This window comes from Notothenia rossii (assembly GCF_949606895.1).
Source record: "Notothenia rossii genome assembly, chromosome: 9".
Lineage (NCBI taxonomy): Eukaryota > Metazoa > Chordata > Actinopteri > Perciformes > Nototheniidae > Notothenia > Notothenia rossii.
The window spans coordinates 77,298,461-77,315,056 of record NC_136907.1 but is presented as its reverse complement, the minus strand read 5'-3'; the positions used below and the strand labels follow the sequence as shown (position 1 = coordinate 77,315,056).

The 16,596-nt window shown below is 42.3% G+C and overlaps 1 protein-coding gene across 1 annotated transcript; it reads right to left on the bottom strand.

Annotated features, from left to right (window-relative positions):
- Positions 1-9,562: 9,562 nt before the first annotated feature.
- Positions 9,563-11,241, bottom strand: LOC307020741 (tripartite motif-containing protein 16-like; the record flags this gene model as incomplete). Its single annotated transcript, XM_079652266.1, has 1 exon — positions 9,563-11,241. The coding sequence occupies one exon, from the start codon at positions 11,239-11,241 to the stop codon at positions 9,583-9,585; it is 1,659 nt and encodes a 552-aa protein (XP_079508392.1). The 3' UTR covers positions 9,563-9,582.
- Between the last annotated feature and the right edge of the window lie 5,355 nt (positions 11,242-16,596).

Genomic DNA, 16,596 nt, shown 5'->3' with positions numbered 1-16,596 from the left:
TTCTGGTATTGTTCCTGTAATGAGAGTTCACATTTGTGCTACATTGAAGGGTGGAATTGACTACACATTGTCAGAAACATAAATTGCTTCAGATATAACTCGAATTCCCCTCCAGCCCCAGTCAATCATGGTGTCCCCCAAGGCTTTATGCTTGGTCCCCTCCTGTTCACCATTTACATGGTACCGCTTGGCCAGATCATCTGCCATCACGGACTCAACTTCCACTGCTATGCTGATGATACCCAAATCTATCTCAGCACTACAGCTTCTTGGAGGGCTCCACCAGCTTGTGTTTTTTAAATGTAGCTGCGTCACAATGAGGCTGGAGGTGTTTTTCACAATAAGAGGCCAAACACACCACACAGGACACATCTTCAGCTCCAGCATAGCAGTGATCAGCAGGAACTTCTTCAACTCTTCTGTTTCTCTGCTAAATCTGCTAATGTGATGCTTTTTCATCTCTCGTTTCAATGTCATCCCGGTTTTACGGTCTAAAAAGTGTTGAAGCAGTTTTTATCACTCTCTGAAGAACAAGAAGAAATGTATTTTACACATGGGCGGCGCCAGGATGTTTTTGCTGCAGTAGCTTAGCAGTTGCTATATGAAAGCACGGCGTTGCTCGTTAATTTTCAAAATAAATAAACAAACAATACCAGTGGGCCAAGCACGAGCCTGTTGATATTGTAGCGTTCACCGCTTTTCAAGATCACAGATCACTCTAGCCTTCAATGTCGAAAACGTTCTCTTTATTTACAGAACCAATCAATAGTATAACACTTTTCCCCACACTCGAACACAACTCCTAGCGTCTCGTACTCACTGCCTGCACACACCGGAAAACGCACACACACACCTGGAAGGTGTAACTCCCACAAACAACATTGCCTATATAACTTAACTTTACAATGTAATAAACTGTGCACATCTGATCTCACACACACACACACACACACACACACACACACACACACACACACACACACACACACACACACACACACACACACACACACACACACACACACACACACACACACACACACACACACACACACACACACACACACAAGGGGTCACATCTGTTACAGCAGGACAATGCGTCTGTTGTTGTGGTTCAAAGCAAACACGTCTATTACCTCCTGCACAGCCAGGGCTCTTGCTCGTTCTGCATTGATGGACAGCAAAGCCAAATTGCTATTCCTCAAGTCCCCGCTGTTGCTCCTCATGTCGTTTTTCACACGCCGTAAACAAGAAAAGCTGCGTTCGCAGTTTGCAGACGTGACAGGCAGTGTGACCGATATACACAAAAGTCTGTGCAAATCAATAAATGCGTCCTGGTATTGCCGGAGAAGGGAGAGAAATTTGTGCGTGGTTTTCACAGTTTGTCCCTGCTGCTGCTGCTTTTTTCGGTCAAGGAGCCGTCGAACTTGGTGCAGTTCTGCATACAGGTTGTCCGTTTTTACCCCATAATACTGGGCCATGGGTGATAGGTGCTCCAGCTCAAGGAATGACTTGTGAGTTGGATTTAAGGCAGACGTGCCCTGCAGCAAGCCACAAGATTCAGACGAAAACCGCCTTTTCATTTCATTGACAAGTCTATCAATGACAGGGTAGTAGCAGTGCTTGCGGATGTCATCAGAGGAGGTGAGAGGTGGAAGTTTTCCTGTTGGAGCATCAACTACAAACTCCTGTAGGTGGCATGCAGGCTGAGTCTGACGTCACTCTTGTCTCAACTTGACGAGGATGCCAGTCTTGGTGGAGAGGGCGTGTGCTTTGTCCAAAATTTCCTCCCATGATTTTTCATTTATCTTTTCGGAGAGGGATGTAATTACCGACTCAACAAGATCCGTAGCAGAGGCCAGTTGCAGATCTGGGGACTGTAAATGGTCGGACAAGAATTTGGTGGCTCGAAACATATCCTCAAATAGAGCGAGTTGCACAGCAAACTGACCGTCTATCAGTGCCTTCACTGCTCTGGCTTCTGTCTTCCTGCGAGCGTTTGACTGCGTGATGACCTCATCGAGTGTGGCACAGATAGCTGGCAGGGTTTTCTGAATGGCCCACAGTGCTGAATACTGACAAGCCCATCTAGTGTCCGACAGCTTTTTTAGTTCAACTGGCTTTTCTTTTGGTTCAAGTTCCTTTTGTTTTGTATGGAAAATGTTGTGCACAACAGAGCCAGAAAAGAAATTATACAGCATCTGCACAACTTCAAAAAAAATCCCCTGCTGATCTTACATTCTTGACACAGTCAACTAAAACTAAATTTAGCCGGTGGGCATGGCAATGTACATAAAGGGCCTGTGGCACCTCCTTCCGAAATCTCTCCTGCAAACCGTTATTACACCCCGACATGACACCGGCACCGTCGTAGCATTGGCCAATACACATGTTGTGATCAATGTTGCATTTACTGAGCGTCTGTTTAATCGTTGTCAAAAGTGAATCTGCGTCTAGTGACTAGTCCATCAGCTGGGGTGAAGTGAAGGAGCTCCTCCTTTATGCCATCGTCATGTATATACCGCACTGCCACAGACACCTGCTCCTTTTTACTCACGTCTTTGCTCTCATTCACCATCAGTGCAAACACTCCAGCTTCCTGTACTTCCCCACTGATTTGATCCCTGACCATATTTGATATCAGCTCAATTAGCTCATCTTGTATGTCGTGGTGTGTGTACTTTGCATTTCTTGGATTGTCAGATTTTTTTTTTCTCCACAGTTTTGTCAAACTTGCCAATCAGGTCTAAAAGTTCGATGAGTTCCCCCTGTTGGCTGCTTCACTCTCCCTATGCCCAGTGCTTGAATTGGAATAAAAAAGGTGCCAGTACTCTAAATCAGCAACAAGTATTTGGCACAAAGTCATAGTATATCCTATAATGCTGGTGGGTTTGTCTCTTTACTGTATATTTTAGAAAGGCTCACTGTACTTAAACAAAATGACTCAGGGTGCATCTGAGATTAGAGGGGGTGCAGTGGTAAAGTGCTATTTTTATAAGTGGGGAGTGGACCTGACACCCTCTAGTCTAGGGGGGTCCGGAGGCATGCTCCCCCGGGAACATTTTTTTTTTAAATATTGAAGTTAGATGCATCAATCTGGTTCAATTTGAGAGCAAAATGAAGAGATATATGGATACCTCTCAACATCCATAATGACACAACTGTAAACAGATTTACTTGTTCTTTATGGATATAAAAGAAAGTAAAGCTTGACTCCTACTGGCTGGTTAAATGACTCCTCGTCCCGGAGGCCACTACCAGTTTTTTGTGTCATTTTGCTGGATTTATTTGTCAATAGCGTTGCTGCACAAAGTGATAGCCCTCTAGTTTGAATCTACTACCCAAAAAGAAACATATGGAGATGGGTTACTATTTAAAACAATTTGCAAATCTATTTGGGAACAGTGGAGCCGGGACTCAAATCCTATAGGGGGGTCCGGGGGCATGCTCCCCCGGTAAGATTTGTTTTTGAATGTTGGAGTTAAATGCATCAATCTGGTGCATTTTGAGGGGGAAATAAAGAGACTACACCCATATGAAACAAAAATGTATACATTTAAATAATCATAAAATCATAAGTACATGGCCATAACCAATAACATACAATATCCAATATGAAAAAACATTGAAACTTGTTTATTTATTTGTTTTTGGTTCATTTATAGTTGTGAGTGTGTCTGGGCTCCTGAATCGGCCTCTCCTGTCTCACTCCTCTCCCCCCTGCTCCTCTTTGAGGCAACAGCAAAGACTAGTTTTAGCTCTCAACAAGTTTATCTTACCTTTTTTCACCTAGTTAACATTTTGTTTGTATTATTCATGCATATTTTACTAATCACTAGCCCCTCAAATGGAAATATGTGTTTACATATATGGTGACCGAACCGTTTGAGACCCACTGAGATAACTTAAACTAAGTTAACTATCTAAAGACTCAGAGAGTAATTTACCTCACCAGAGCTGTAGTTTTCAGCCTCTCAGTCTGACAGCAAAGGACTCTCCCTCCACCTTGTTGTTGAAACAGCTCCTTATATCCGTTAGCGCAGCTAGCTAGCACCAGATGCTAACAACAATACACGTAACCGGTGCGCGCGCTTTCTCGCTCGCTCGTGCCACACATACACCAACACACACCCTCCCGAGCTTGAATGACACACAGAGACCAATCGAGGGCATTAGTATGATCTGTATGAAAGTGGCAATGTCGGCAGGCCACGTCATGTAGACAGCCAGTCACCCTCTGTGAGGCAGAGTCAGACCCACATTTAGGCTGCGTTGCGTTTACAATATATACGTATATTGCCGGCGGCTGAGTACCGGCATTTTACTGAGTACCGCCACCTTGCCGGTACTCAGTAAGAAGTGCCGGTACCACATGGGTAAAAATCAGAAGTGCCGGTGTTGCAGTATAAGTTGAGTCATGACAACTGGCGACATTCTATTATTTTCGTCATAGGAATCCGGGGCGTGTACATTGAGGACCCATTGTTGACTTACAAGGAAAGAGACATAGTTTGTCGTTTACGTTCATCTTTTGCTATATCTGCCTTCCTAAGATCACTTTGCTGCACATTCAGTACTCGTATGTGAGGTTGTGGGTGAGAGGCCGATATCGTGATGCTTACAGGGAGGTATCGAACATTACAAAGTAGGTGACTGTGTGGATGCCTGTTCAAAACATTGCAAACTTCAATAAATCATTTAAATTATATATTTGTGTCCGACTTTCATTTGTTCATCGTTCTTAATGTGATGTATAGTAGCTTTGATAGCTGTCCATACCTTCAGACAGCCTAAAAGTAAAACACAAGTTGTTTATTCACAGCCCGAACGCTCATCGAGATGACTGGATCAGTCATGACAACTTGTGATCAGCTCTGATTAAATTGTGATATCAATTCTGTAGCTAACCTCCAGGGAGCACGTTTATTTTATGAAATACCTGTATCCCTCTCATCACAACAAGACTCTACACTGTGCAGGAAAAACAATTACATACATGAAAATAACCTTGATGCATGGGAATTAAACACACAAACTATCTTCCGTGGCTATACTGATATGTCACAGTAACGGTAAACCACAGAAAAGTAAGTCCAGCGGGGCACAAGTTGAATACATATAATACGGTAGTTCTATTATGCCTTTAAGCCTATACGTTTAACCCATAAGAACCCGGACCCATTTCTGCTTTTGGGGAAATTAAGGGGAACGTCATTTAGACTAAATAGACACATTTCTGACAAGTAACCTCCCTAGTGTCAAATATCTGGGCTTTAATGGTAAAGTAACTCTTATTTATAACTTAATTAACAAGGATGATGTTTTGGTTTGCATTTGTTTGAAAATACTATGAATTGAAGAATAAAGCATATGATAACTAAATATAATTGAATCAGCTAAATTAACTGACCAGACCATAATCATATTTCTAAAATTGTGCATATATGTCACTCCGGGTTTACTGTGAATGTTTAGGGTTAAAGTCCCGATGTGACACCATGTGTCACAGCAATATTTATGGCATTTGTTTCATATCAATTTCATCAAGAAATGTTTCCACAACAGGTTAAATGTAATCAGAATCAGAATACCTTTATTCGTCCCACAGAGGGGACATTTACATTTTTTACAGCAGAAAAGAGCCGAAGACAGCTTAATGTTTAACAAATGACATGTCATGTAAGCATTTTTATTCTTAAATGGCTTGAATATTAACTTTAGCAACAAAAAACCTTTCCAAATCTAGCTAGTTCTGTCACATGTTTTAGCCTGACACATAGACATCTTGGACATGTTGTTATGGGAAGACAAAAGCAAATGACAAGGACCATGACCCCAGACTGTTCAGTGTGTGTCACTTTGGGACTTCATGAGATAAAAAAGGCTAAAGCTGTATAAGGAACTTTCCAGAACATTTAAATGTCATGTGACACCCGTGTCTAAGCAATTCTGTCTGCCTTCCGTGTTCCTGTTGTTATTTACTTCCTCTCTGCCTTCTTCTGATGATTTATCTGTTAGTTTGTGTGTTTAATTCCCATGCATCAAGGTTATTTTCATGTATGTAATTGTTTTTCCTGCACAGTGTAGAGTCTTGTTGTGATGAGAGGGATACAGGTATTTCATAAAATAAACGTGCTCCCTGGAGGTTAGCTACAGAATTGATATCACAATTTAATCGGAGCTGATCACAAGTTGTCATGACTGATCCAGTCATCTCGATGAGCGTTCGGGCTGTGAATAAACGACTTGTGTTTTACTTTTAGGCTGTCTGAAGATATGGACAGCTATCAAAGCTACTATACATCACATTAAGAACGATGAACAAATGAAAGTCGGACACAAATATATAATTTAAATGATTTATTGAAGTTTGCAATGTTTTGAACAGGCATCCACACAGTAACCTACTTTGTAATGTTCGATACCTCCCTGTAAGCGTCACGATATCGGCCTCTCACCCACAACCTCACATACGAGTACTGAATGTGCAGCAAAGTGATCTTAGGAAGGCAGATATAGCAAAAGATGAACGTAAACGACAAACGATGTTTCTTTCCTGGTAAGTCAACAATGGGTCCTCAATGTACACGCCCCGGATTCCTATGACGAAAATAATAGAATGTCGCCAGTTGTCATGACTCAATTTATACTGTACCGGTGAGTACCGGCCCAATTCAAGCACTGCCTATGCCCCCGTAGTGCAATGGTTTGACACGCAGTGTCACGCAATGCTTCCACAACTGCCCGCATATATTCCCTGTTTTCACATACAGTTTTTGAATGTCCCTCGCTCGCTGAGTGCGTTGCTGATTTTTGAGCCACTCTCTTTCCTTACTTTAAATTCAGACCATGCATCCATGGCACATTTATGTCCACTGCTCACATCATGTGTAAGGAATGAATGCGTATCTTTAACCCAGGTGCTAAATCCGTCATGGGTAAAGGCGGTTTCTTTATGGAACCGCGGCGTCCTTCGTGAGCAAAATGCCTGCAGGCAAAACAAAATACACCGTCTATAGTCACTGAGTACTCGAGCCAAGTGTATTGCTCGTACCATCGGCGATTGAATGACCGCATTTGCAGTCCGTACTTCTTGGTCGGGTATTTTCTAAGCATGGGACGTCTTGGTCCATCAGAGGCTGACTGGCTGATGTCAATTACGGTGTGGAGGGGTCGGGGAGCAGCGCTAGCTCAGCTGGTTCCACTGCAGCTCGCCGTAGCAGCTAGCTGTTCCTGCTGCTGCGGGGGTAGTGGGTCAGTTGGCGGGGCCGGGGGCACCTGTTCTTCGTGGTCCCAATCCTCCCGGTTATCATTAGTAATAGTAACATCGGGATCCTTGTGGATAGTAGGGTTGTCCGGCTGGACCGGTTCCGTTTGAGATCGCGGTCGTTTTCGCTGGCTTGTTAGACATTTTTCATTTTCGATCTGTGTGTTCACTTCACATACTGAGAATTCGCGCTTTAACTTACAAAGACCCCAGAAAGATCTCTCGAGAATGTGTAAATATATATATATACATTTTTTTCATTACAAAACAATGGGGTTGCTAAGCCGTTGCTAGGCCAATTCCTGGAGTTGCTATACACAAGTTATTGAGCCGTTTCCGCTCTACATCCTGAACTCCTCCCTTCGATGCAATGCACTTCCGTTTTGGCGGACTGGGTTTGTTTTGCTAGCTAGCTCCGTTGTGCCGACAAAGCACTGATATCGCAGAGACAAAGAGGATATAACAATTACAACATGAAGAAAAGTGGTTCGGGAACTACGTGTGCGGTAGTTGGTTGCAATCACTCGAGAAAGCACCTGAACGAGTGGTTAGATAGAGAGTGCTACGACCACAAACCAGCACCCAGCACCCAGCCATGTTGTTCATTAAATACAGATAAACACAACAAATACTGCATGCATTGTATTTTTTAATATTATATATGAATATTTTCATAGTGATGTAATTGTGTGGGCTGCTTTTATATTTTAATTTGTAATACCTGTTAGGATTAAACATGTGATCTTGTTGAAGCCATTTCTTTAGTTTCCTCTAAACAATTAATTAATTCAGTGTTATTTATGTACAGTATGAGCTTAATATGAATGATGAACTGTGTTAAAAGAAATTGTAGCACTCTAAGGAACATATGAAATGCAATAATGCAATAACAGTGCAATAATGAAATTAAATTACATCAAACTTTATTTTCACTCAAACAGTACAGGCACATATGATATATTGCACAGCATAAAGAGATCATGTAAATTGTGCATTATGTAAACAACAGACAACTGTTGGCTCCTGTGGGCATGACCTAAATAAGGCAGTTTATTTTGGTTTTATGCTGGGCCACGTCGTCATGTTATCCTCCCAGTTTTGCACTGAATTCGGGTGGGGGAGAGTAACGCCATCTCCAGTCAAAGAAGTAGAATCGTGTTCCCAAGCTAGCATCACTGTTAGCATCGAAATCGCTGTGTTTACACCAGTGCCCGTCTGACTGTTTACATCGGTTTACACCGACAGACGCTGTGCAAAAGACTTCCGGCGGAAATGAAGTGCATTTGTGTAGGGTTATGGCGCTACCCGTGTTTTGGCGCGTAAACTTGTCTATAGCAACTGCCAGCAACCCCCTGGCGCCGCCCCTGATTTTACATTGTATTACTTTAAACTCGATGATTAAGTTTCAGATGTACAAACTACGGTGGCCGGCAGGTGCAATCGCGCCACAACGGACCAAACACTTACATCAGGAGTAACGTGCTGCAGCTTCAATAACAATGAAACATATTAACAGCAATGTGCCAAAACACATGCAAATGAAGAGAAATCTACACCAACCTGACGAAACATGTGCAGGGTTTACTAAAATATTTTCCCATGTTTTTCTGAAAATAAAATAAAATCTGAATTTAATATTATTTTCCTAAAGATAAATTTAAAAAATGCGAATATCTTGTTTCAGAAAAATAAACACAACACTGACATTTTTCCTCAGAGCTCTTTTATTAACAAGAAAATTCCCAACATGTTATTTTTTAGAGACAAGTAAATGTGGCACTCATCTCACATCTTGAATATAGAAACACAATTTATTGCAAACTCATCCTGCTGGCTTTTCTTTTAATGTGTGTTATTTCCTTCTTCAAAATGTCCTTTGTGCATTCAACACATTGAGACTTAGTAAAAAATTGAATACATTTAGAATAAAATATCTACAATGAAAGAAGCTCTGTTGCTTTCTCTCTCTCATGATTTACAAGAGAAACAACAAAATAAAAATAAATCAATATCGATATTCAACAAATATTTAGAGCAAAGTTTACATTTCCATGCGGAGAAATATCAGTTGAGGTTAACAGAAATCCTCCTGAGCAGTGACAGCCTCCATGGCTAAACAGACACAGGAAGGAGCGCCGCCTAAAGAAACTCCAACATCTACAGAACAACTCATGAGAAGATGTTAAAGCACATCCCATAATGTTTGATTGACAGCTGATCTCTGTGCAGTGAAGACATGAACACTCAGCTCTCAGCAGCAATGATGGACACACAAAGAGTTTAAGAAGTAGAAGAGTTCCTCAAATGAATTCAGGCTATTTCAGTTTACACAACTCAGCTGCGTCACAAACCAAAAGTCCAGCATGTAGCGGCTGAGTGAATGTGGTCTGGACTCTGTGGAGGAGAGTCATGGTTTCAGAGACGCTGTAGAAGGACAGAATACCTGCTGTGTGATCCAGGTACACTCCTACTCTGGAGGACAGAGGACCTGAGACGGGAATTTTGCTATTGTTGTAAGTAAATGAATAACTGTTTTGTTTAAACTCTAACGCCCAGGATTTGTCATTGTATCCAAATAAACATTCAGTACCATCCCCTGCTCTGCGGATATTCTTGTATGAGACTGAAACAAAAACTGCTCTCCCTCTCCGCTCCACCTCCCAGTAACAACGTCCAGTCAGACTCTCTCTACTCAGGACCTGAGGCCAATCAGTGAATCTGTCTGGGTGACTAGAATAAGACTGTTCTTTCATGAATGTTACTTTTCTGCTCCCCTCAGATAATAACAGCTCTGTGTATGCTGTGTTTGGATCCAGAGTGATCTCCTGTGAATATCTTAAGAACCCAGCTCTGGTGGTGGGCTCTGCTGCTGGCAGTAAAACATCCACTTCAGTCGGTGAGACGTTTGTCCATTCCTCTCTCAGGACGTCCTGTAGTTTGTCTCTGACTGCTGACAGGGCCGCCGTCACGTCCTCAAAGTAGCTCAGAGGAAGGATGTAGATGCTGGAGGAGTGTGTAGGTTCAATGAGGGCTGGCAGTGAGGAGGGGTAGCTGAGCAGAAACTGGGTGTGATCCTCTGTGTGAGACAGCAGCTTCAGCTCAGCGTCTCTTCTCTTCAGCTCAGAGATCTCCTGCTTCAGCTTCTTCTGAAACTCTTTGGCTCGACTCACTTCTCTCTTCTGCTGGGATCTGAGCTGCTGCTTCACATCAGAGCTTCTTCTCTGCATCAGACGGATCAGCTCAGTGAACATCTTCTCACTGTCCTCCACTGCTTTATCAGCAGAGCCATTGAAGGCCTTCACCTCCTGCTGAAGCAGCTTCACCTCCTTCTCTCCGTCCTGGATTCTCTGCTGGATGTTTAGTCGACTCCCCTCCAGCTCTCTCTGCCTCTCAGTCCTCTCTGCTGCAGCTGACACCGTTTCGTGTCCTTTGTGTTCGTCCACAGAGCAGAGAGAACAGATACTCTGCTGATCAGTGCGGCAGAACAGCTTCATCACCTCTTCGTGACGAGAGCAGATGTTCTCCTGGAGCTTCTTGGAGGGCTCCACCAGCTTGTGTTTTTTTAATTGAGCTACGTCAAAATGAGGCTGGAGGTGTTTCTCACAATAAGAGGCCAAACACTGCAGACAGGACTTACAGGCTCTCAGCTTTCTCCCAGTGCAGATCTCACAGGCCACATCTTCAGCTCCAGCATAGCAGTGATCAGCAGGAGCAGCTTGGAGTCCAGTCTTCTTCAGCTCCTCCACTAAATCTGCTAACATGGTGTTCTTCAGCAGGACAGGCCTCGGTTTGAAGCTCCTTCTACACTGAGGGCAGCTGTGGACTTTCTTCTTATCCTCTCTATCCCAGCGGCGTTTGATACAGTCCATGCAGTAGCTGTGTCCACAGGGAATAGCCACCGGATCCTTCAGTAGATCCAGACAGATGGAACAAGAGAAGGTTTCCCGGTCCAGCTGAACTCCTTTCTGCCTCATCTCACCTCTCAGTGATAGTTACGGACTGCAGACAGAAGGTCAAATATCCACTTTCTCTGAACAGAAACAATGTCTGACGGACAACAAATCTCCTCTCCTCCTGCTTTTGCTCAGTCAATGCAAAGAATGAGGAAACAGCTTTCTCTTTTAACATGTTGCCAACCTGTGAAGGGGCGGGAATATTCAAATGCCTTGATAGGGTGCAGCTCAGTGTGTTTGGGAGCAGGAATCAAAGGGAACAGGTTGAATTGCTTTCAACAAAGCTTTGTGTGAGAGGCAGGGTGTGTTTGCAAAACACATGCAAATGAAGGGAAATCTTCACCAACCTGACGAAACATGTGCAGGGTTTACTAAAAGATATTCATATGTTTTTCTGAAAAGAAAAGAAAATCTGAATTCATTATTATTTTCGTAATTCTAAAAATAAATTAAAAATGAAAATTGTTTCAGAAAAATAATTTAGAAATATTTTTTAGATTAAAAAAACATAAGACTGAGATTTTGTCCTCTTAGCTCTTTTTTTTAACAAGAAAAACCCCAACATTTTATTTTTTATAGACATGTAAAGGTGGCACTCATCTCACATCTTGAAAATAGAAACCCCATTTATTACAAACTCATCCTGCTAGCTTTTCTTTTGATGTGTTTGGTTTCCTGCTTCAAAATGTCCTTTATGCATTCAACACATTGAGACTTAGACACAAATAAAAGACCTTTAGAATAAAATATATACAATGAAAAAAGCTCTGGTGCTTTCCCTCTCTCATGCTTTACAAGAGAAACAACAACATACAAATACATCAATTTCGATATTCAACAAATATTTAGACTAAAGTTTACATTTCCATGCGGAGAAATATCAGTTGAGGTTAACAGAAATCCTCCTGAGCAGTGACAGCCTCCATGGCGAAACAGACACGGGAAGGAGCGCCGCCTAAAGAAACTCCAACATCTACAGAACAACTCATGAGAAGATGTTAACCCTGTAAAGCCCACTGTTGTAATTTTACAACATTATTTTAAGCTATCCTAAAAAAGTCAGTAAATGTTTTTTTTTTTTTAAAGACTCCATTTACACGGTCTAACGGTCCTTTTTTTCAACTTCACAATGCTATTGGGTATTACATGTGTTTATAGGTCCTGCCCTCTGGAGCATGCACTCACACAACTTCTGAATCTTCAAAAAAGCAACATCTCTTTGTTTTATTGGACTGGGTTTGTGAGATTCAAGTAAATAAAATGCAAGTTTTTTTTTGTAATTATTACAATGTCTAGAACATGTACATATGTATTGTGGAATACATTCATCAAATGTGGTTTTGAGGAACTTATATCTTTGTTGTACTATTACAACACTGGGTCAGTGCGGTAGTCAAAATAATATGAGCACCTGTCACGGAGATTTCCCTTCTTATATATTCACATATAGAAATAAAACACTTATAGAAATATAATGTCTTTGATAATTCACTATAACTAAATTCTAAATGTGTTTTGAATTAAGACCAGAATTGAATAAATCAATACATTATTTCTAATAAAAGTATGTGAAATTATATCTGTAGCAATATGTTAAACTCTACTTGTATCTTATCAGTTAATTACTTACAAAAATACATTTAACTCTGGTTCTTGCAGAAACAGTTTCTGAAATGTTTTGGGACACTTGGATGTATCCCTTTTAGTATGATAATTAGCCTTTTATCATTAGCCAGACAGCATTGTGTGACTTGTTGATCTGGTTCATCTGCATGTGTGGGTGTCGGTATTCCTCTTGTTATGATAATAGGCAGGATTGTGTGACTTGTTGAAATGGTTTACCTGCATGTATGGGTGTAGGTATTCCTTTTAGTATGATAATACAACCTGATCTCACCAGAATGCGTACAAATGACACGACTTTGCAAAGTCGTGCAATAGATAAGCAGAAGTCCGTTTTTGCGTGCATATGATACGCTGATATTGCACCTCAAACATTAAAACAAAGAGCTCTGTGGCTTCAGGCTTGATCGCCGTTCCAAAGACAGTTTTAATGTTTGCGGTGCAACAAATGACACAGCAGTTTATTGGGTTATGGATGGTTATGGTTAGGCTTAAATAAATGGCAAAGATATGTAGAAAATAAACGCATTTAAGATACGTTCTTAACAAACGTAACGTGGGCGTATCATATGCACGCAAAAACGGACTTCTGCTTATCTATTGCACGACTTTCCAAAGTGGTGTCATTTGTACGTATTCTGGTGAGATCGGGCTGGATAATAGGCTAAGCCAGACAGAATGAACACTTGTCCCACCACCCTATTGTTATAGAAGAATGTTTAACACACACACACACACACACACACACACACACACACACACACACACACACACACACACACACACACACACACACACACACACACACACACACACACACACACACACACACACACACACACACACACACACACACACACACACACACACACACACACACACACACACACACACACACACACGTGACAGGTAGAGGACATAAGAAAGAATAAATGATGAAAAAGATGACTTCTGAAGGGACTGAGTGTCCCCAGCCATGCAAAAACACAGTATGTATAATCAGCTATTATGACAGAAGAAGAAGTCTTAATGTCCTCGCAAGTTTAAAATACTCAGGAAATGGTTGTGTTATCTTGCTTAACGAACCCTAAACCCTACTACAATGCTGGTTATCATTTCTTAAGTTAAACTGGAGACTCTCTGTATGGCTATGGGCGATTTCACATAAAAGGAGCAGAGTTAGAAATGGAAGATGCTAAACACACAATCCCGGCTGAAGGCAACATAGTTGAAACTGCCAAATTCGGAAGAGCAAATGGCGAACACATCCTCAGACTGTTTGTTAACATATTAACAGCAATGTGCGAAAACACATGCAAATGAAGGGAAATCTACAGAGTCTAGACTCTGGAAAGAGTAGTCGCCGGCCAACACCATCTGCACATGTCCAACTGTGAGCTCTATGAGCCCCTCCAATCCGGCTTCAGACTTCATCACAGCACGGAGACCACCCTCATCAAGTTCATCAACGATCTCCTCATTGCTGCTGACTCTGGCCGCCTCAGCATCCTCATCCTCCTGGACCTCTCTGCAGCGTTTGACACCATCTCCTAGACCATCCTACTCACCCGCCTATCTGACCTCCTAGGTCAATCAATCAATCAATGTTTATTTATATAGCCCAATATCACAAATGTTACATTTGTCTTAGTGGACTTCACAGTTTGTACAGAATATCAGTATGACAATACGACACCCTCTGTCCTCAGACCCTCACATCGTACAAGGAAACACTTCCAGAGAAAACCCCACAGTTTAAAGGGAAAAATGGGAGAAACCTCAGAGAGAGCAACAGAGGAGGGATCCTCTCCCTGGACGGATGGACGTGCAATAGATGCTGTGTGTAAATCGAAGAGATAATATATTTTACAGCATAGGTAGACCAAATGTTTGGAAATGCATGTGTCTATAATAAGAGGATGAATCCACGAGGATATCAAAAATCCTGTGAGAGCCATCAGGGAAGTTGAGTCTGGGTGTCACTAGGTGTCACTGGCACCGCCCTCTCCTGGTTCGCATCCTCCCTCCACAACAGGGAACAGTTTGTTACCATCAATGGCTCGAATTCCCCCCCAGCCCCAGTCAATCATGGTGTCCCCCAAGGCTCTGTGCTTGGCCCCCTCCTGTTCACCATTGACATTCTCCCCCTCGGCCAGATCATCTGTCATCACGCACTCAACTTCCACTGCTATGCTGATGATACCCAAATATATCTCAGCACTACAGCTTCTTGGAGGGCTCCACCAGCTTGTGTTTTTTAAACGTAGTCGCGACACAATGAGGCTGGAGGTGTTTGTCACAATAAGAGGCCAAACACACCAGACAGGACACATCTTCAGCTCCAGCATAGCAGTGATCAGCAGGAGCTTCTTCAACTCTTCTGTTTCTCTGCTAAATCTGCTAACGTGATGCTTTTTCTTTTTCAGCTCTGGTTTCAATGTCATCTGAAAACATTAAGTCAAATCTGTATTCCTATTTACAAATCACTTCATACTGTTTAACTTATTACGATTATTAAATACAATTATATAAAAATAATCTCTGCATTGTTTAGTTAGTTCTAAGCAGTGCAGTTTGAGAATGTACAATTGGCCCAGTCTCCTCTGATGTTACACTGCAACCTGCCTGAGAGACACAGTCCAACCACACATCTCCAACACATAGGCCTAATAATAATAATAATAATAATACATTATATTTATAGCCTAAGGTCTAGCGCTTTTCTACAACTCAAAGATGCTTGCACATGTCCTGCAATACACATGCTACAGCTGCTCACTGTTTCTAAAAGTAAATAAATAGTATTTTCATTTCAATAATGTACTTTCTATACCCTGCTTCATAAACAATACTGACATCCCTGTGCTCCTCCGAGTCTGGGGGTCCGGGGATTTGAGGACAGCACGAGGACACAGACAGGGATGCTGCTTTACTTCATAAAGGAAATGGCGGTCAATATTAACAACATAGGAGCTAAAACGCTTAATAACCTTCATTACGTGTTAGAGAAAGAACATAAGAAAGTTTGACAAAGATGAGGCTGTTAAACGAGCAGCGGATCCGTTGTGTTTAGAACGGACAGAAAGACAGAGACACGCTGAGCGGCACCGATCAGCTGATCCGGATTATAGAGAGAGAGCTGCGGTCCGCGGGGCTCAGCCTCGCCTCCTGTCCTCACAACTCTTATTAATCCCGGGACCGGACAATTGTTATTTATTCCTACTCGGAACCGAGTTTTGCTTCCCAACCCAGCCACTGTGCTACACTTCCCGCCCCGCCCCCGTCTATAACAGTGCAGAAAGCTACGAGATGCATTTCCTTAGGAATCGACAAGCAGAACCGAAACTAACATTTCTAAACGAACAATGGCGGACACGGACAATTTGCGAATGAGTTCTGCCTTTTGTAAACTGAATTTATCAATAATTTGTCAATAAATGAGGGCGAAAAAAGTCACTTGTCCACCGGACAAGTCAATCGAAAGATGTACTTGTCCGATATTGTAAATGAATAATGCTTTTTCGCACACTGGGGACTACAAATCAGCCCGGGACTCTCGACCGGCCAGCTTCGGTACCGCCGGCCCACCTCGGTAAATTGTCAACGTGGGGGGGGTGCTAGTGACTTATCTGACCGGCCCACATCGTCCGACCGGCCCACTTCAGTACAAGCCCATCGGGTTTCGTCCCGAACGTCCCGGTGGCCAGTCCGCCCCTGTTTGTAGCTCAACGGCAGGATTTAATCTGTTTATTT